This window comes from Podarcis gaigeae (assembly GCF_964106915.1).
Source record: "Podarcis gaigeae genome assembly, chromosome: 9".
NCBI classification, from domain to species: Eukaryota; Metazoa; Chordata; class Lepidosauria; order Squamata; family Lacertidae; genus Podarcis; species Podarcis gaigeae.
The window spans coordinates 44,292,803-44,313,807 of record NC_139685.1 but is presented as its reverse complement, the minus strand read 5'-3'; the positions used below and the strand labels follow the sequence as shown (position 1 = coordinate 44,313,807).

Here is a 21,005-nt window from a genome sequence, read left to right as displayed (position 1 = left end):
CGCAATTCCTGGTTAGCTGTTAAACCATTGTTCAGACACCCAGGAATGACTGTTAGGCTCCCTCCCCTGCCCTCACATCCTGGTTTCCCTAGAATTGTAGCCTTAGGCAAAATGGTAGGGCAACAATGTGTATTTTAATACATGTGTGTTCACACCCCCCCCCACAGGTGAAGGAGGTCTGTTTTTGAGATGAGAAAAGTGTGCATGGATGAGGGAATCAACACACACACACACCCTTACCTTGCTGCATTTTGTAGCTTTAAGAAACTTTTACCCTGCCTGGCTCACATGTAATATTAGAACAACTGCTCAGTTGTATTTTGTCCCAAAATGGTTTTTTTTTAATGGAATGACATCTGGGAAGATAAAAAGAATACTTTTTCTTGCAAGTTCTAAAACTCACAATATCAATTAAATGGGCTTTCTAACTAGTGCTATTAAATTAAACAGGAATTAAATTAGGTCAAGTATATAAAGCTGAAAATATTGTTAATAGGATGAAAGCAATTTTAATAGCATCTTAATATTCAAACTGGAAATTAAGAAGATTAATAATAAACATTTTTAAAAAAGAACATTTGCTACGACCTAGGTGTCCAAGAGAGTTGACAGTCTTTCCAAGATTATCTGAGAAGAGAATCTCTTCCACTCTTTCTTTTTAGTATTTCACTTCAATTAGCATACAGAGAACAGCTGCTGGCTTTTAATCTATTCACATTATATTCTGTCTGACATCTCAAGGTGTTATTTCTTTCTGCAATCCAGGCCTCAGAGAGGTAAACCAAAACATTTAAATTGTAAAAGTTGGATCGGGAAAATGCTATGTGGCCTCAAACCGTCTTTGGGCTGCTAAATAAACATGTCCATGCAAAAATAAAGTTGTCATTGCCATGGTGAAATAATTTTCCTTATTTAGAATGAAATAGGTCTTTGAAGCTTGGTTCCATATTTCAGACATAACATTAGTGCATCCACAAATCTGGCTATTTTAGGACTGTTTTGTTTTTAAGAACATGAGAAGAGCCCTGCTAAGTCCAGCCTTCTAATCCCACATTGGCCAGCCAGATACCAATGAGAAGCTAACGAGCAGGACACGAGCACAATAGCGCTCTTCCCAATTGCGTTCCCTAGTAACTGGCATTCAGAGATACACTGCCTTCAACACCAGAATTAAAACATAGCTATAGGGACGTGGGTGGCGCTGTGGGTTAAACCACAGAGCCTAGGACTTGCCGATCGGAAGGTTGGCAGTTTGAATCCCCATGACGGGGTGAGCTCCCGTTGCTCAGTCCCTGCTTCTGCCAACCTAGCAGTTCAAAAGCACGTCAGAGTGCAAATAGATAAATAGGTACCGCTCTGGCAGGAAGGTAAACGGCATTTCCGTGCGCTGCTCTGGTTCGCCAGAAGAGGCTTGGTCATGCTGGCCACATGACTCGGAAGCTGTACGCCAGCTCCCTCAGCCAATAAAGCGGGATGAGCGCCCCAACCCCAGAGTCGGTCACGACTAGACCTAATGGTCAGAGGTCCCTTTACCTTTACTATCAGGACAACAGCCATTAATAGCCATAAGTGGCCAACATTAGCCTCTTTAAAAGCACCTGACAAGAAGAAAGTAATGTAGAATTGAAAAGTAAAATTAGAAGTCAGGACATTGTTTTTCTCCCATCATTTCACCAAAGGGAAAGGATCAAAAGGATAAGAAGGCAAAGCTGTAGAGACAGGTGATGGTATCTTCCATTAAGGAAATCGAAGAGACTGCAAGCTTTAAAACTTCATGGTTTGCTTAAATAAATTCTAATGTCTCCATAGGCCATCACCAGAAACTGGTCTGAGAAATCTTTTGCATTGTTCTACATTACATGTTCTACATACAAATATGCTATTTGGCAATTTACCACCTCCACCACCCCCTCAAGATTAAGTTTGAAAACAAATAATTTCAGTGTTATCAGCAACCATTTGTTAAAATATAATCATCAATTCACTGTTAGAATCTATATTTAGAAAACAATTTATATTCAGGTACTGCAATGGCGACCTGAAGTATTATCAGTGGTACTTCACTGATATTTAGGATACATGACTGAGCATAACAAGTGTTATTTAGCTGGCTACAGAAGCCAATTGCAGTTGCTATAACAATTGTAATAGCCGTTAGGAAACAGCAGCTAATTAAACCGATGGTGTGCTACCATGAACAAAGATTCTCTTGAAGACTGCAGTCTGGAATTAATGGCACACCTTTATTAATTTCTATCAGTTTTGTTTGTTCATTTTAATTAGAATTTTCTGTTCCCAACTAGTCCTAAAGTAGTTATTATATGAATAACCACAATTGTCAACATGACAGCAAAAGTTGGTACTCTGAAATAAAATCTTTTAAAATTTCACCCAGACCATGAAAGTATCACCCAGGCTAGCCCAACATTGTGTCCTCCAGCTATTTTGGACTACAGCTCCTGTTAGCAAACATGGCCAGTGGTCAGGATTGATGGCAGTTTTTGGAGAGCACCTAGCTGGCTATTTCTGTCCTAGGTGAACTCCCATTTGAACATAATCACTATGATCAAAAGCTAAGCACACAAAGTATTACATAGGCAGAAGTTAGAGCTAGCCCAATAGATTTTGTTGCCTGAGGCAAAACAAAAATAAAGATGGCATCCTCCTATTCCCTTTACCATAGATGACCAGACTGGTGGGTGAATATGTAACATATGCAATAAGACCACATCTGAGGGCAGCTTCCTGGCACACACGGCTTTGTTCTTTAACACTTAACCACTGCTGACTACTCCTAAGGAGGCTGGATCACTCTGCCTAATGGTAAAGCCAGCCCTAGCAGAGAGTGCCCTATGTACTACACAGCTGCAAGGTTTTGAAAGCAATATACCTAGTTAAATCTTTTTCTTTTTTAAAAAAGATTAAATATGTTGGAGAGGCACATGTAACTCTGTAACCTCACTATCTAGTCTATCAATAGAAAATTGCATTTTGGTACTGTGGCTAAGATGCTGGAACTAGATGTCGCTGAGTAACTTGCTCTCTCTCATCTCCATTCAGTTACCCATGTGTAAAATGAGAATAATGGAGGTCTAATTTTGTGAGCACACATATGTGCATGACTCATAGTACTGCAAATCTAAGCCTGAGAATTACTACTGTCATTAAATGTGATACAAAAGCATTTAAGCAGTAAGGTTGTTAAATAGGAAGGAACATATAATGTATAAAGTTACGGTCAATATACTTACTTTCGCCTTTCTGCCTCAAATTTATTTAGTAGTTTCTGAAGACCACCATTTTTAAATCCCTGAAAATGTGCCGCAGGGGCTCCTACTGTGATGACATCATAGAGAGCATCTGCAACAGGAACAGATAAATATTGAGATTTGCATACAAATATATGTGATTATGCAAGAGCCTCTGCTTATGATAGTAAGGTCCTGTATTCTGAAGCACTGTTCCGAGATGGCCTGTCCCATTTTGACATCTGCTCCCACCCTGTTCCCTGCTGAAGCCTCGTTGACCAGCTATGGCAACAACTTCTGGTGAGATCTCACAGAATTCTCACAAGATCTCACAGAAGCTGCCACTCCCACAGGACCCCAGCCATGGCACAGGACCCCAGCCAGGGCACCACCAGGATTCCATCACTCAAGGCAACTGCTTCAGTCCGCCTCAAAGACGGGCCAATCCTGCCTCTTCCAGAATATTAATGTAAGTTTACAAGATGTGCCTTGAATATATCTTGCCATTGTATTTCTGGATATGCTCTCCAAACTATATAAAACTGATCTCACCAATCAACTAACTGATTTGGAAGGTATTAACTTCCTCTTTTTAAAATTTATTTTTATTAAAGATTTTATTGTTTTACAAAAGTACATGCCTTGTCTCTTTTTTCAGGTTGTACAGCCTTTCTTACAAATCAGTTACATTTGTTGTGAGAAATTAGTGTTGAGTACAGTACAAAGTTGGGGAAGAAGAGAGGGAAGAGGTGGGGTGGGGTGGTGAGGCTTATATTCTTTTGTATAGTGTATGTGTGGGGCTTTGTGTCAGCGTCAGCTGGGTAGATTTTCTTTCTATTCATTTATCACATTTCCTTGTGAGAGGTATTAGGGGATCAGGATATGGTTGGTTGTCTGTGGTTGGCTGCAGTGAGATTTGTTTGTAGTTGGGGGGGGGGGCTTGTTGGGTCAGGTAAGCCAGATTGATTCATATGCTGTTGGTGGGTTCTTGCTGTTGTCTTCTTGGGCTATATATGTGATAAAGGAGAGTCATAAAGGTGAGGCCTGAATCAAGAGAAAATAATAAAAGTCCTTATTTTTTCTCTACAAAGCCTTGTTTCCGTGAGGTGGTGGTAAACAAGCAAGCATGTTCCCTGTAATCCCACACAGCTCATGAGGACTGAGCTGCTATAGGTCTCCCCAAAAGCTTTTGGGAGGGGGCTGGGCATCACAAATATTGTGGGGGTGGAGGAGGCTGAGTGTGGAGCTGAGCGTGGCATGGCTTCAGTGGCTGGCCGTGGAAGCAGGCTGAGCATGAGAGAGGAGGGGCCACCAGCCCTTGAAGTAGGGATGTTTCCAAAAGCAAAGCAACACAATATCTCCTATCAATTTCAGAAATCCCTCCAGTGAGAAACACATGGAAGAAATGAAAGGTTTTTCATGTTTACCCTACATTTTCATTTGTTCCTCATAGAAACAAATTAAGAAACAAATGGAGTTGCATTTGTTTTGTTTTTCATTCGTTTCATTTATGTGTACAAAGAAACACTCTCCCATTCTATGCAACTGTTTTAATATAATAAGCACAGTGGGCGACAGCAATGCTTCAACAGCAACAACATATGCTCCTAGACGTTAGAAAAAAGGTTTAACTGTTTTAGGATATAATTCTAGTTTTACAACAGTGATGCCCAGAAGAACTCGTTTTTTAGAAATAGGGTCTGAATGTTTGTATCAGAATTGTTTTGAAATGTGAGAAAGAGTACCAGGCTGAAGGGTGACAGCCTGATGAAATGGCTAGTAATTCTATCCTGGCATGTTACAGCTGTAATAGGAATAATAATAGGTCTGGTAACTGTTTGGGTCCCAAATGAGTCTCAGTCCTAGTTGGAGCACTCATGGAGGGACGTGCAGGGGATAAAGGCCTGACTACAGACCTAAAGTCAGCCCAGTGAATTATGCACAATCTTTTGGCTCAAAAGAATAAAGCACTGAACTACAGCCTCCCCCAACTATTATCTGCAAATGGCATTGCTTTATATATTTGTCCCACAAACCTGCAACTATGATTGACTTGAAGGGAGATCTGATTAAACACTGACCTTTTTTCATCAAGGAGCAATGTTTAAAATGCTCTGAGCATTTCAAAGGAAGAACTGCTGAAATTTAAAAGTCTGCAGCTAATAGGAGTCTGGAAGAAAAACAGTTTCCAGGACAAAACCTGCACCAAATTACTAAGCAGAAAACTGTGCACAGAATATAGCTTACCTTTTAACCGAGGACTGTGCACATACATTCTCTGCAGATGTAGATTGATTGGAACAAATTCTAGTGTCTTTTCTCCTTTACTGCAGCTTGATTTGAAAGAAGAGCCTGGGAAGAAAAAGTGAAAAGAATCATTATTTGAGGTACCCATGTGATGCTCTGTCTTTCTAAAAATGCCAGAACAATACTTCCACATCGACAGCATTTTAAAATTGCTTTTAATGTGTTGTTGTGCATCAAGGAAATATCGGCTCGCTAACTGTCTCTCTCAGCATGCACCTCAAAAGCAGTTGACAAAATAGCTTTTAATTCACAGAACGAACTAATGTTTGTGTCTCACCCACCCCCTGTGTTTAGTGATGGATGTTCTTAATGGCTAAAAATCAGTACACAGCATGTTTGACGCCACATTTGAACTATATTGTCTTTATAGGTTTACAAAAAGAGAAATGTTGCAGTGAGGAATGCTTGTGTTCAGGCAGGGGCAAAGGAAGGCTCTCTGGCTCCCGGGGCAGGGTGTCAAGGGGCGGGGCAAACCACCCATAGGGGTGGGGCAAACTGTCCAGCAGTGCATGAGCAGCCCCACTATGTGCGGTGCACGCACGGAGCGGCACTGTATGGACGGCAGCAGGATCCTCTGCTTGCAGCTGCAGTGGCGCGATGGTGGCTGTTCGCATCGCCATGCCCGGGAGTGACTGGGTGAGCCACCCACGGTGTGCCTTCTTGTCACCCCCCTCAGAGATGGCACCTGGGGAGGGCACCCCCTCCTCTGCCACTGTGTTCAGGGTTCCATTCCAGCCCCAGCCCCAAGTTTTTGTCCCTCACCCCACCAACAAACACCTTATTCATCTGTCCTTGTGCTGCTGTTTTGGCTGCATAAGACCAGGCAATTTCCACGTAAGTTCAGACCCCTAGGAGCAGTCAATCACCTTGCCCGAGAATGGTTAACTGAAGTCTTATGCAGTTAGTTACACCACTCCAGAAAGAGAGACCAGAGGATGTGGACAAAACAGGCATAGTGATCGTTCACATATTTTTAACTCAAGATATGTATTTCCAAGCAGGACCTATGTATCACACTACCACAGGCATTCACATATTCCCTTACTACTAAGGGGCACCTTGTACGCCTCCTTCCAGCGACTCTGGCAGCAAAGCTGGTGCTAAACGTACTGCTCTGTTTTCCTTTGGACAACATCAACAAGACTGAGAGGGGGAGTACTGTCATCTGGGCAGCCCAGGACCTCCATACACATTGGCCACATGTGCACCCCGGGAGGTCACTTTGGTGCTGCAAACACAGCGGTTTGACTTCACCATGGGAGGTGCACTCCATGGTCTCTTGAGACAGACAGATGCCAACAACAAGGAGTGGTTGATTTGAGGCTTGGAATCCCCAGACCAGAAACCACCCGAGAACTCAAAAGATGCAGCTCTGACTGCCTTTAAGGAGGGATGGATACAAAGTAGTGTGCGTACCTGTGTATGTGCATGCACACACATGATTAAATTATCTAGTTATATGTTTGGTGATATAGGATATTTCTTCCAAGGATTCTTCAGGGAAAGTCATGTGTTTAAATGTATGGTGTGCGCACAGCCTGAGACTGTGGGGTTTTTTGAACTTGATTTTCAAGGCTCCAGAAGGTCCTGCATTCAAATAATTAAGGACTCTCCAGTTCACTCATTCAGATCTCCTCATTGTGAGGGCAAGTGAAAGCAGCATGAGGAGGGGAGCAGCATACATGCTCAAGGGCCATTCCTAAACTCTTCAGGAGTTGGGTGGCAAGGATATCAGCTGAATGGCGCCCATGCCACATAGCTGTGTAGAAAGCACCAGATCATTACTTCAACTCTTCAGTGAGAACAGTCTCATACCTGTATACTTCCCAAGTTCTGCAAGCATGTTTTGGTAGAGAGTTAACATTTGATCACAGTGTGAAATAACACTTTTCCGCATATTGTCCCAATGTGGAGCAAGTTCCCCGAGTTCATTAAGGTCCTGATTCCTGGGATGGAAGGAAAAAGAAAGTCACAGCATCAGCCCCATGACACAAAAATATTCAGCTACTGCCGAATGGTTCAACAGGCAATTAAATTGTTACAATCTTTATTGGCACATATACACCACCATTCTGTAGTTCAACTGTATAGCGCATGCATCGCATACATAAGAACATAAGAAGAACCTGTTGGATCAGGTCAATGGTCCATTTAGTCCTGTTCTCACAGTGGCCAACCAGATGTCTATGGAAAGCCAGCAAGTAGGACATCAATGCAATAGCAACTTGCCCACCTGTGATTCCCAGCTACTGCTATTCAGTGGTATGCTATCTCTGATAGTGGAGGCTGTCCCTGTCCAGGAACAGTTGTAGCTGGCAAAACAGCCAAAATGCATCTGAGCCATTGGCGCCACCAAAACATCAAGAGGCAATGCTGGATGGACTACTACCAAACTATATGCTCCATGGACAGAGAGTACAACCCTATCCAGAGCAGGATGGACATCTATTTCCCAGACCCAAAAACCACCCACCTACAGTGCCATCACCTTTTCAGAATTCATCTTCATCCAGCCTACTACCAAGTCCAGACACAAACTGTCCAGACAAAAGTCGCCGTTACTGTGATGTCTGATGGCCTTTTATGTGAGATTGAAGTATGGTTAATACGTCTAGAAGAAGAGAGCCCATTCCATTGGTCTTAATTTATTATTATTATTATTACTTAGCCCAGTGGCATGGGATTGCAAATAATCACATTCCACGTGAAAATACCTTCACCTGTACTGTGTGAGGCAGTACAGCTCAACAACTGGCAATATAAACTTGTTGTTTGTTGGAATCCCTTGCCGACAACTGTAGTGCCTGAAGACAGTCAGGTTATGTATCCACAGCCATGGCTGCTGGAAGGAGAAGAAACACCATGGTGCAGCTGCAGCAGCACAGCCTTCCCCCAGGTGCAACAAAATATATCTCTCCCATACTGGTCTCTACAGCCACATTGGGCACTATAACTCTTCAGCAGTTTGACTTCAGCCCCAAAGATGCACTCCTCTGTTGTCTCCCAAGACAGACAGATGCTAACAACTACGTGAGTAACACTGTTTTATACTAAACAGAAAGGAAAACCTAATTAAAACATTAGCTTGAGCAAAAATCCTATTTTCCTTTTTAAACATATCACACCAGATACATTTCTCTGACCTCTTTATTCTAATTGAAAATGTCAGTGTCATGGAAAATCATCCTGTTGCCGATATTACAAAAGGAAATCCTTTAGCAAGTTTCCAGTTTTCCTGTTCAGTCTTCTGGAAGCTGACCTCATCTAGTGCTGCCTGAAAGCATATGACAAAGTTTTTGCTGCTAAAGCTGACAATTTGGTTGTGTACTTGCTTGCTACATTGACTACAGAAGTCTACAGAGTCTTCCCCTGTAACTGGATGAAATTCAGTTGTGGACATCCTATGATGTAGACAAAACAGTTTGAGCCAAATGCTGTACAATTAGCCTTTTGCTAATTCAAATACATTTCCAAGGCAAGAAGTGGTCCTGCTCGTGAAAAGAAAGCATGTTTGTAAGGTTGCTGTTGTGTGTGTGTGTGTGGGGGGGAGAGAATACACTGTGTAGCTGCAAACTAATCTCTAATCAGCCTTTCCTACCAGAGTGGTTAAATGGGCACCACCTTACCAGTTCAAAGCTGAAATGGATTCTCTTGATCTACTTCCATATGGATTTAGTAAAACTGTCATCAGTATAGATGAGTAAGTAGATAGTCTTAGTCACCCTTACTGAGGACCTCTATGAGATGATAAATAGGGGGAATGTGACCATGATGATCCTCACCTTCAAGAAGGGTCTGAGACTAGTGTTCTGCAGGGGTGTTGTGGAATGTTGATATATAGGAGTCATCACTTTGAATTTGGAGGATGAGGAGGACCGATACCTGGATTAGAAGTGGCCATGGTGGTAGCAGTATTTTCTTACGCTATGATGTTTTTATTGCAATCCATTTCAGGGACTCTGCCACCAAAGCAGTATATAAAATCAAGTACAATGGGGCTACTTTGTCGCTATCTTCAAACTTGATGGAGGGTCCGGGGGGGGGGGATTTGCTTCATTTGTAAATACTTCAAATATTACAAAAGCACCATTAGCTTGAGGTGCTCTCTCATCCAAAGGAAACTAAATCCTCTAGCATAGTCCTTGGACTTGACATCACTCAGGGAAATGGGAAACACTTAGCAAAACACTTATTCTCCAGGAACTAGATGCCTCGGGTCTGATATATTTGAAGGAATATCTTCTTCAATAGGTAGGTTAGCATGTCTCCAGAGATCTTTTAAACATTTACTAGGAAAAAAAACTTATTTCAGGGAGGCAGTCACTCAGGTATGTGCATCACATCCACACAATTGCAATATTTAGGACATACCTACTAAGGTATTTCTGTTCTCCCAAGCCTGCTGATTTTTCAATATGAAAACTGTCTAGTGCTTAGGTATTGTACTACATATATATTATCTTATTGTTAGCAAGTTTTGTGGCCTTTTATTATATCTTCCTTCATTTTGCTCTGACAGCAATAGGGCCAGGTTCAGGGTATCTATCTGAAGAACACCCTTCCAAATTGGTCCGCCTACCTACTGAGGTCTTCGGTACAGATATCCGTCTGTATATCCTTAAATTGAGCCCAACTAGGCCATCTATGTCCCTGCACTAAACCTCTAGAACATCCTCTCAAAAGCAGATTCTCTTGCCCCATCTTTAATAGCATTCTAGCATGTTGTTAAAACCTTCCTCTTTAGAAAGGCTTTGGTAATTTATTTTAACTTGTTGGAAGCTACTGTAGTGAAACAGCTTATAAAGCTGCTGCTTTTATTGTCTTATCCTTTTAGTCTGCTATTAGTGAGTGTTTTTTTTTTTTTTACTGTATATAGCCACTGTGAGCTCTGCTGAGGAGGATGATGGAAGTGTTGGGATGCAGTGGAGGGAGATGTGTCTGCATGAGAAAGAGTAATCTCCAAGTTTCCTAGACTGTCCTTTCTGACCTAAAATATGCTGTCTTTCCCTCAGGTGCTGGACTGATATTCTTAGGGTTGCTGACCACATTTTCTACTTCCATGTTCTTCATCCTCACCTCGGGAGAGGAAGCATCTTGCTGAGAAGCAAGAACAAGCATGGCTCAATGAATCTCCTCCTTATTTATACAGAACTAGGAATCTCTTATTTTTCCTAAACTCAGAATATCTGTGTGATTATATCCAGAGTAAAATGTGCTCCTTCAAAAGGGATCCAGTATTTAATTCAACTTCTGCTGCTTCTGCTGAGTGCTTGAACTCCAAATGTCAACAGAGAAGAGAAAATGTTTAAAATAAAATAAAATCAAAAGTGCAAAAGTTTCTCCCCTTGCACGCTCTCTCTCTCTCTCTCTCTCTCTCTCGCTCTCTCTCTCTCTCTTTCTATTTCTTTCTCTCTGTCTGTCTCTGTGTGTGTGTGTGTGTATTAAAGCTAAATGGGTCTGAGTTTGAGCTGTGTCAGGATAGGATACTGTTTGGGGATCACATGAATCCTAAATAACAAGTTTTATACAAAGTTTGCCTGCATTTGGAAGTTACATTCTCAGAAGGCCCCCTTCTTAAAGGTTAATCTGAAATCAGGAGCAGGTGGCTAAATGTTGCATAAAACAGTGAAAATCCTTTTTGTATAAGTGCTAAACCCTTCATTCAATGCAGATGCATGCTGTTCTCATTAACTTCTACTGGGAATCATTTGCATATTTTTGAAGGCAGAGTATAGCTCTCAATATCTTCTTAAAGCACCCCTTCCATGATCATTTTACGATTTAGATCTTAAGCTTTGCATACTGCTTGGTTTGCATATCCCAGCAGGAGCGGCTGAATCTGTATGCTTGCAGGATTTCTTGCCATATTGTGAAATAATGGATTAGGAGAAATAACACGTGCAGTGGACTGAGGGTTTCATTGGAAATAAAACTTGGCTATTAAAAATACTTAGAAATGGTATTTTTGATTGAGCTGGTTTTTAGACATAGCAGCATGACAACTTGAAATGTATCTTTACTTTTGTTATTAATTATATGTGGTTATAAACAATACAGTTAGCTACTATTAGTTGTGTTTCATTGCAGTGTTAATATAACAATCAGCTAAGGTTAAAGAAAAGAAGCACAGTTAAATCTATGATGTTACTCTCTTAATGACTTAATTAATTTCATTATGTTTAAGCATATGCCTGTGGCAAGATTAATGGATTGATGACTATCAGAAAGCTCTATTTACAATCAATAACTTCCAACATTGAAAATAAGGATTGATGCTCTGGGTCTTTGGAACAATGTAATTAAACTGTCCATAGGCTTTCATTACGTTAATCTGTTCAACACTGGCTATCTACCACAGAAGTTACAGTCTGAATTTGATATTTGCATAGTATCACTGATATCAAATGCATTCAGATTAAAATTATGATACTTATGATGAAGAAACATTATTAGTATGAGCTAAGTAAAACTGTAGTTCATAGCTTCATAACTCTATAGATAAAGCATAAAAGATAAGGCTGCAATCAAAGTCCATTTTAAGCCTATCTATTTATTTATTTTAAAAATGTACAGCCCATTTTTACATGTGGCTATTAAGTGTCTTACAATGAAAAATATAAAACATAAACACCAGAAAAATTCATGTTGCAAAGATCTCCTCAAATAGAATTGTTTTGACCTGACGTCTGAAGCTCTATAGAGATAATTCCTGCCTGGTTTCTATTGGGAGTGGGTTCTATAAGGTTAGGCCCACAATACTGAGAATATAACTCCTTGTTGATATGAGTTCTGTTTCTGGACCACAGAAGAGGGTAACACCACCAAGCCTTTCCCTGTGCGGATTCTAGCTGCCATTATGCCAAAGGGGAGAACTGTGTGGACATTGTCCTGACCTGGACATTGTCAGTAGCTTTTCTCCTGGATCTGATCTGGGGGCTTCAGGGAAGGGAGGGACTGCTCTTTATTAGATGCCAACAGCAAGAGCCGCCACTGACATCAGTCGTAACCTTAAGAACCTGCGCTTGAGCTTGCTTTTTCCCCTTTCACATGTGTTATGTCTTTTTAGAAGTGATTTTTGTAAGCTACTCTGAGGCTGCATTCACATGCGAGGCTTATCCTGTTCGTTTTACTGATTATAAGGTTAGCACTTCCATAACTTTCCTCTCCCACTGAAGAACTGATACATCACCATTTCGCTCTTCATTTCACTTACACCAGTAGGTATTGCAGTGTGAAGTGAACATTAGAAAACAGGAGAGAAGCACTACCCTTATAACCATCCCCTCCACTCCACAGTTGTTGAGGGGGAGAGGGCAATCCGGGCTTCACGACCAGAGGATCATGGGGTGGGAAGGGAGGCAAAGTGTGGCTGGATCAGGTTGCTTGTTCATTCTGGGGTGGGCTGCTTTTTCCATGGACATTTCAAGTTTGACAGTAACAGTGAGCTGGAGAGAAAGGTATATAGTACGCCCAAGATTTTCCGAGCTAAGAAAACTGCAAAAAAATATACTGTATCTGGAACACGGAAATGAGGGACAAGCACATGCAATATTCTATTACACCCCATTGGTTTTCCAGAATGGCTTTCACGTCATGTGAAAGGTCAAACATAATGCACAATGTTAACAGGGAAACATCAGGAAAACGAATAAACTGCAGTCTGAATGACACCGGAGAGCTTTTTTGGCTAAAAGGCAGGGCATAAATGTTATAAACAAGCACAGTAATAAATAAGCAGCACAAGGCATTTACAATCTAGCTCAATTAAAATTAAAACACTAACCTTTACAACATTAGATTTGTATTTAGCTTTTTGATGCCTCACATTTGGCGAACTGTCTCTGTGTATTCTTAGACCTCTTTTATTATACAACTCCTGGCTACAGGCCTCAGCTCCATGCCAATAAATAACAGAAGTCTTAACTTCCCAGTAGCTGTGAGGATCCCCTGAGGCTCAAACTTCTTTTCTCCATGCAGCTGCCCTGCATGATGAGCTATCAGAACTGCAGCTTGGAACATCTTTCTGGCAATGAAATATTCTCACACTCTGGACTTCCCTCACTCACCCACTTTGCTGCCCATTGGACCCAAAGGCCTTCTGCTGCAACTGGGACCTTGCATGAGCAACAGGGTCTTAGTGGCATTTCTGTGCAGTGGATGTCAGTGACCACTGGAACAGGTATGGCAGGAGGCAGGGAGGTCAACAGTAGGTGGAGCTGATGGTGCATTTTAAGCACATGGCTTCCCCCAAAATAATCCTGGCAACTGCAACTTGTTAAGGGTGCTGGGAAACGTAGCTCTGTGGGAGGTAAGCTACAGTTGCGTGGATTGTTTGGGGGAAGTCACAGGTGCTTTAAATGTATGGTGTGAAGGCAATGGATGATGGGCAGAGCCAATGGCAGGCAGAAGTAACTCCTTCCAGCTTTGTCCCCATTCTCTTCCCTGCTGAGTTTTATGAGGGAAATGCTGGGATGAAACTGATAGCTAGTGTCACCTCGGGGGCTGGTTGGAAATAAGAAGGCAGGTAAGCAGGTGGGAGCTGGCCGAGGTTGGTGGGTCAGTGCCCCACTTGCCCTAAGAGGCCAGCCTCCACCATTCCTCTGCTCTGGCTTCTGACTTTGACCAATGGCTCAACTCCTGACTCCCAGCCTCTGGGCTCACCTGTGGCAGCTGCCTGCAGCTCAGTCCCAACATTGGCAGACTGAACAGGTTGAAACTGTGTTGATTCCTAGCAGTGAACTCATGGATTTCAGTCATCTTCTATTACCAGTGTTATAAAGACAGTTTTATAGCTTGCTTTTACTTTTTCATGCTGTTTCCCTTACCTTCTCATATCCTCCTTTATGTGCAGGCTGATGAGTTCCTTGGGAATATGAAAAGAAAGAGTGCTCTCAGACATCTGTTCTCGTACACACATCCACTTGTTGTCAGAAGTGGGGAATCTATATAACTTACAGATCGGGTTTTTTAACACTGCAAAAGAAAAAAAAATGATGGGGTTGCTTAATCGCAGCTATATTTTTGGTTCAAAAGCTATCACAGTGGTTTATTAGCGAAATAATTTATCTCTTTCTCGCTGTATTTTAAAAATTAAACCCCACAAATAAATCTATTCTTGCCTTTAATTTATTGTTATTATTTAATTTATTTCAATAAATTAAAGGGAGAGTCCCTTAAGTTATGCTACCCAAACAGAAGACAATTAAATTCTACTTAGAACACTAGATGCTGGATTTATTACTTCAGCTGCACTAAGATTAAAAACTCAGGACTACTGGCACAGATTCCTAGGATAAAAGAACTTGGCTGAGAAATAAACAGTGAAATCTCAACGAGCAGCTGATGACATTATGATCATGTGTTATGAATGATAATATTCTCCTGGCTCCACATCCATTGTTGTTTTTCATTTTGCTTTAAATAAAATATACTTCATCTTTTGAAGCACTTTTGTGGTGGCTCAGCTGATTTCTTTTTACTAGCCGTGCAGATTCAAAATGGTCTCATTACATAGAATCTCATTATACTTTCCAAAATTGTTTGATAAAACTTGCTATGCTGTAGATAAACAACAATGGAAATGGTATGTTTCATCCACAGACCCTTGCCAACAGGGCTTATTCATATATTCATAAATTGGGAAATTAATTCAAGGCATTAGATCTGGAATCCTTTTTTCCTTTGGCCATGGGCTTGCAAGTTCCATAGCAACTAAGGGAGATAACTTTCCATCCATTAGCAAGCTCTCATTAGCAAGCCTGTTTGGACAACATGGAAAGCCAAACCATGGCTTACCAGGGATACATGGATATGCTGCAGAGGAGCCCACACCTGCTTTGGTCTTCCCCAACCCTTTTAGCTTAGTGTGGCAGGGCAGCTAAACCAAGGTTTGGTGCAGCATATCGTCCTGGTTAAACTCTTTCCCCCTTAACCAGGAACAAACAGAAAGGGCTGAAGCCAAGGAGAAGAAGAGTTTAACATAAAAATGAATTTTGATCATAGTTAGAGTTTGACAGACTTAGTGTAACTACACAAACCCGTAGAAAGCACGAACCAAGCTTTTTAGTCCACAAAAGCGAGCCAGGGTGCTTCTGAGCTACAACTGATTTGCAGCATATTATGGTTCTGAAATGTCTCTGAACCTAGGGTAGTCAGGTTAGCGGCACATTTCAAACTTATTTCTACTGTGATTTTTATGCAATTACTGAGAGAAATTTATTTACTCCTTGTATCTGACTCAAGTCCCCTAATTATTATGAGGATTGTCTGCTAGGTGTATATTGGTCAAAATCTATAAAGGAGAGCTTGTTTACTGGCAACACACTGGGTGTCCTTGGGCCAGTGATTACCTCTTTAGCCTAACCAACCTCACAGGGTAGTTATAGGGATTAAATGAGGAGTGGCAGAACCATGTATGCCACCTTGACTTCCTTAAGAGAAAAAGGTGGGATATAAATGCAATAAACAAAGAAAGAAAGAAAGAAGTTAAACTACAGGCTGAATTGGCTCAATTCCAAACTGCAGCAGGACTGTAGGTCAATTATTCAAAATCTCAGCTGCTATGCTTGAATATCCCTTGGAGGGACCAACAGTGTTTAGCAAATATAGGCTTGTTATCTCTGCAAGACACATATTTTAAATATCTGGGCATATTAGCTACTAAAGACTTAACTCAACTAAAAAGGAATTACGGCCCTCTCATCAAATGTCTGAAGTATGAAATCAAAGCTCGGTAGGTTCTCGTCTTCGCTAAGGCATATTGCAACCCTTAAAATGATGCTCTTACTGAAATTGCTCTATTTATTTCAGGTGTTGCCAACAAATCTCCCTCTTTCTCAATTACAGGGGTTGAGGGCTTTTGCCACAGGGACAAAAGAGCCAAATTAAGGCCTTCAGTTCTGTACACTAAAGCACAATGTGGTGGTTATGAGATTCCTATTCTCAGACTTTATCGTGAGGTGAGCTAGTTACATCAGTTATTGTCTCTCCTCAAGAACCACACAGACCACACAAGAACCACGTGGATACCTATGGAGTAACAACTTAAGCAAGTGGTGCCCTTTTGCTCTCTATCTACTTAAGGCTTGAATAACCCCTTCCTAGGTGTTGCTCTGAAGGTGTGGAGGGGATAGCAAAAGTGGCTAACTCCCTTGCTGTCTCCTCTCCACCCAGGGAACAATAAAAATGATGGATTTATTTGAAAATTATGAACCTTTGCTGCACAACCAACTTCTATTCTTGCTAACCAGATACTAGAACACAGTTTTAAACCTTTACATGTGGGTAGTTAGGGACTTGCATGTCTTTCAGTCTCTCTCAGATCTTTGGCTGCTTTTGAAATGTTGGGCTCATCCACACTTCCATTTGGTCCATGACTTCTAAACACAGGCCTGAGATATTTTTTTTCTTTTGTCCCCCCCAGGAAAACCCACTGTTTACTGCTGAATCAGAGAAAATGTCAATTTAAGGGATGTATATGTGTGGATTGACACGTGTTCTGATTCAGCGGTAAGCAGCAAATTTTCCTGGGAAAAGTATTGGGACACAGGAAATAACTCTTGAACTGGTGCCCAGAAGTCATGGACCAAGTGGAAGAAATCATGGGACAAAGGGAAGGGTTGGATGAGCCCCATGTTTGCATCAGTCTGTTTGCAGGAAGGGCATCACCTTAGCCCAGACATAGGCAAACTCGGCCCTCCAGATGTTTTGGGACTATAACTCCCATCATCCCTGACCACTGGTCCTGTTAGATAGGGATGATGGGAGTTGTAGTCCCCAAACATCTGGAGCGCTGAGTTTGCCTATGCCTGCCTTAGCCTATTGTGGGATCCTAGTTCAGGACCTTTCTGTGGGTTCTCAGAACACAACCCATTACATCTGCTCTCTGAAACAAATAGCCTCACTAACCTATTGTAATATTACTCACTCCTGTGGGACATGTTTCCTAACTGCTACTGACCCACATTTTGATCTATGAAATATATACAACACAAAAAGTTAGTAATGATTCATATATACAACTAAAAAATGAAGTTCAAAGAAAACTTCTGACTACAGAAATTATATATATATATATATATATACACACACACACACACACACACACAGTGGTGCCCCGCAAGACGAATGCCTCGCTAAACGAAAAACCCGCAAGACGAAAGGGTTTTCCGATTTTTAGTGGCTTCGCAAGACGAATTTCCCTATGGGCTTGCTTCGCAAGACGAAAGCCCATAGGGAAATCTCCGGGGACAGCGGGGAAGCACAGCGCGCCTTCTCCTCTGTTCCCGGACCTGTACTAAGGCTTGCGGTGGGAGGTCCGGGAACAGAGGACAAGGCGCGAAGGGCTTCTCCTCTGTTCCCGGGGCTTGCGGTGGGAGGAGGATTTTTCCTCCCCACCGCCAACATTTAGAACAGCATTCTGAATGTTGGCGGTGGGGAGGAAAGCCCTCCTCCCACCGCAAGCCTTCAGGACAGGTCCGGGAACAGAGGGGAAGGCGCGCAGCGCTTCTCCTCTGTTCCCGGACCTGTCTTGAAGACTTGCGGTGGGAGGAAGGTTTTCCTCCCCACCGCCAACATTCAGAAGGCTGTTCTGAAGGCTGGCGGTGGGAAGAAAAGCCCTTCTCCCCCGCCAGCCTTCAGAAGAGTTCCCGCCTAGGCTGCGGATAGCAGCCTGCTGCCCCGCACGAGGGGCGCTCTTAAGCCGGACCTGGTCTGAAGGCGGTTTCCATAGGAACGCATTGATTGATTTTCAATGCATTCCTATGGGAAACCGTGCTTTGCAAGACGAAAAACTCGCAAGACGAAAAGACTTGCGGAATGAATTAATTTCGTCTTGCGAGGCACCACTGTATGTATGTATGTGTGTATATAAGCCGAAAGCACCAGCCTGAAGATGACGAGTGAGACCTCGTCGAAACGTCGCCTAGACACCCCAACTTTTACACGGGAAGACACCCGAGGACACCAAAACCTGCATATATATATATATATATATATTGTGTTGCATCAGTTCAGGCAGCACAGGTTGTTTCTGGAAAGGAGCAACAAAAAGACAAGATCATCAGAGGCAGGCCACTTCCTCTAACATGCCCATTACCTTTCTAGAATATTGTTCCTTTCCTCTTCTTCTTTTTTTTTTAAAAAAAGATCATATTTTCATAACACACACATGTAAAGAAAATATATTATTTTAATTTTAATTTTAAGATTCCAGCTTTATATATGAATAGCAAAATGTCTCAAGATAAGAATAAAATAGTTATGAGCATCTATGAGATTAACCATTGATACCTCATTCCCACTCTGTCACTACTTCATAACTCACTTGGAGCTTGAGCTCCATGTATTAACAACGCTCAAGAATAATGCCAAGGGCCTTTAAGCTTTAGAGATTTTTTAAAAAACAACAACACATGAGGCATGTGTCCCCAGCCCCCCAGAATTGTAAACAATACAATACAATACAATACAATACAATACAATACAATACAATACAATACAATACAATAAACTGTTCAAGACACTGGAATGCAGAGTATAAACACAATAACTCTTAGTACGTATGGCCAGCTACTGCTGTAATTCCCGTCTTCGATACATATACAAAAGTAAATACATTACAGGCAAAGCAGAACAGATGGGAAATGCATGCACTGTATCACCTGGATACAATGATAAATTACAGCACAGGTTAAAGCTAACTGCTAGGAAGGAATTTAATTATGGCAGCAATAATGGTCTGCATGAGGGACAATAAACCAAAGCTGAAACCAGGCAAGTCAGAGGTATTTGGTGTGGATGGTTCATCAAAGGAGTAAATCCTGTGCTAAACGGGGTTGTATTGCTCATGAAGCAACAGGTTTGCAGCTTGGGCGTATTCCTTGATTCATCTTTCATCCACTGGAAGTACAAGATGCTTCTGCGACATTAAGTATGTGTACCTTTACAAGCTTAGGCTGGTATGTCAGTTGTAAACCTTACCTAGAAAGACAGAGCCTGCCCTCAGTTACCTATGCATTGGAAATGTCCAAGTTAGACTCCTGCATGTGCTAGTTAGACTGTTCAGAAACTGCTGTTAGTGCAGAATGCAGTTTTTAGATTACTAAAAGGGACTGAGGATTATTATTGCATTACGCTTCTGTTACGTCAGTGACACTGGCTCTCAGTCTGTTTCTTGATTCAGTTCAAAGTGCTGGTTCTGGTCTTTGCACTACATGGCTTAGGACCAAGAAACTTAAAGGACTGCCTGTCTCAGATGTACCTAGCCATCTTCAATGAAGGGACTGCTGCAGGTATCTCTACTCCTTGCGGTGAAGCAGATACCCACCGGAGAGGACTTTTCAGTGGTGGTACCCCAATCATGCCCAAATAGGTTGTACCCAAAGAAGTTCATCTGGAAAGCTTGCATTGGCAAAAACCTTTTCATTTCCCTAAGTTTTTTTAGATGCATTTTTAATCTGGCTGGCTGTTTTATGATGCTTTTGTGGCTTTGTGGCCTTTTAGTTTATTATGTTTTATTTATATTTACAGTTTAATTGTATGACCTATAATGAATGAATGAACAAAAACTTCTAACTCTCTTAGAATTTTACTCAGTTGAATATTACTCAGAAGCCAGGTCGCTGAAAAACACTGGGTTCTTGTTAGAAACTATATGAGCACGGGGCCAACTCCTTCTAATAATTATATACATGTAGCATAGTGTTGAACATTAATTATTTCCATCATTATAGACTTAGCACACCTACCTGCATTTAATAAAGGTAAATTGTCTTTACTACTGGTGTTTTCTGGAGATGTACACTCATAAACCAAGGCACACTACAAAACAAAAGTTAAAACATTTAGAATGTTATGAGAGGATTCATCATATAAAGTCTAAAAGAGTCATAAAACACACTGAAATTGGCACAACATACAGCAAGTGTACTCCAGCCCTCTTCAGGTGTGAGGGCAGCAAGTGAACATGTGTGCATACAAAGTGAGTAGCAGATCAGGACTATGCATGCCGGTTCCACTTCAACATTTCCTTTGCACACCAGCCCTACCCAGCCTACAAACTTTGCACAAAGATCTGAAGGGGGATTGTAAGTACATTCAACAAGAAGCACTTATAAGCCTCCTAGTGATTGGAAAACCTGGTAAGGCAGTTCAGCAACTGAACTCATAAACTTTCTCAGATAAATTATGTCAGGCTCCATTACTGTGCTACAAAATGTTCCATTCAAAGCATCCAAAACCCTCCAACTCACTATGGAGCTATAAGAAGGGTACTTAGAAATAGGCACTCAGAGACACATTCATTTTGTCTTGTTTCACCAGTCCCTCATTGTTACAGTGTCATGGCTCCATTTGTTCGCAATCCATTTTTAAAAAAATCTCCATCCCCTCAGCCTCCTGGGCTAATTCATAGCTCACATTCATTTTCCTCCTAGTTCACTGAAGAAAGCA

At 41.6% G+C, this 21,005-nt stretch overlaps 1 protein-coding gene across 13 annotated transcripts in view; it reads right to left on the bottom strand.

Moving 5' to 3' along the window:
* The window catches only part of INPP4B (inositol polyphosphate-4-phosphatase type II B), a gene marked incomplete at its 5' end in the record, with an annotated part of 263,874 nt that overhangs the window by 67,715 nt on the left and 175,154 nt on the right, over window positions 1-21,005 (bottom strand). For all 13 annotated transcript variants that reach the window (XM_083755443.1, XM_083755441.1, XM_083755437.1 and 10 more), the window contains 5 exons: window positions 3,252-3,360; window positions 5,496-5,600; window positions 7,371-7,501; window positions 14,381-14,528; window positions 20,303-20,375. In XM_083755443.1, coding sequence (XP_083611569.1) covers window positions 3,252-3,360; window positions 5,496-5,600; window positions 7,371-7,501; window positions 14,381-14,528; window positions 20,303-20,375 — 566 coding nt within the window. The remainder of the gene's footprint in view (window positions 1-3,251; window positions 3,361-5,495; window positions 5,601-7,370; window positions 7,502-14,380; window positions 14,529-20,302; window positions 20,376-21,005) is intronic.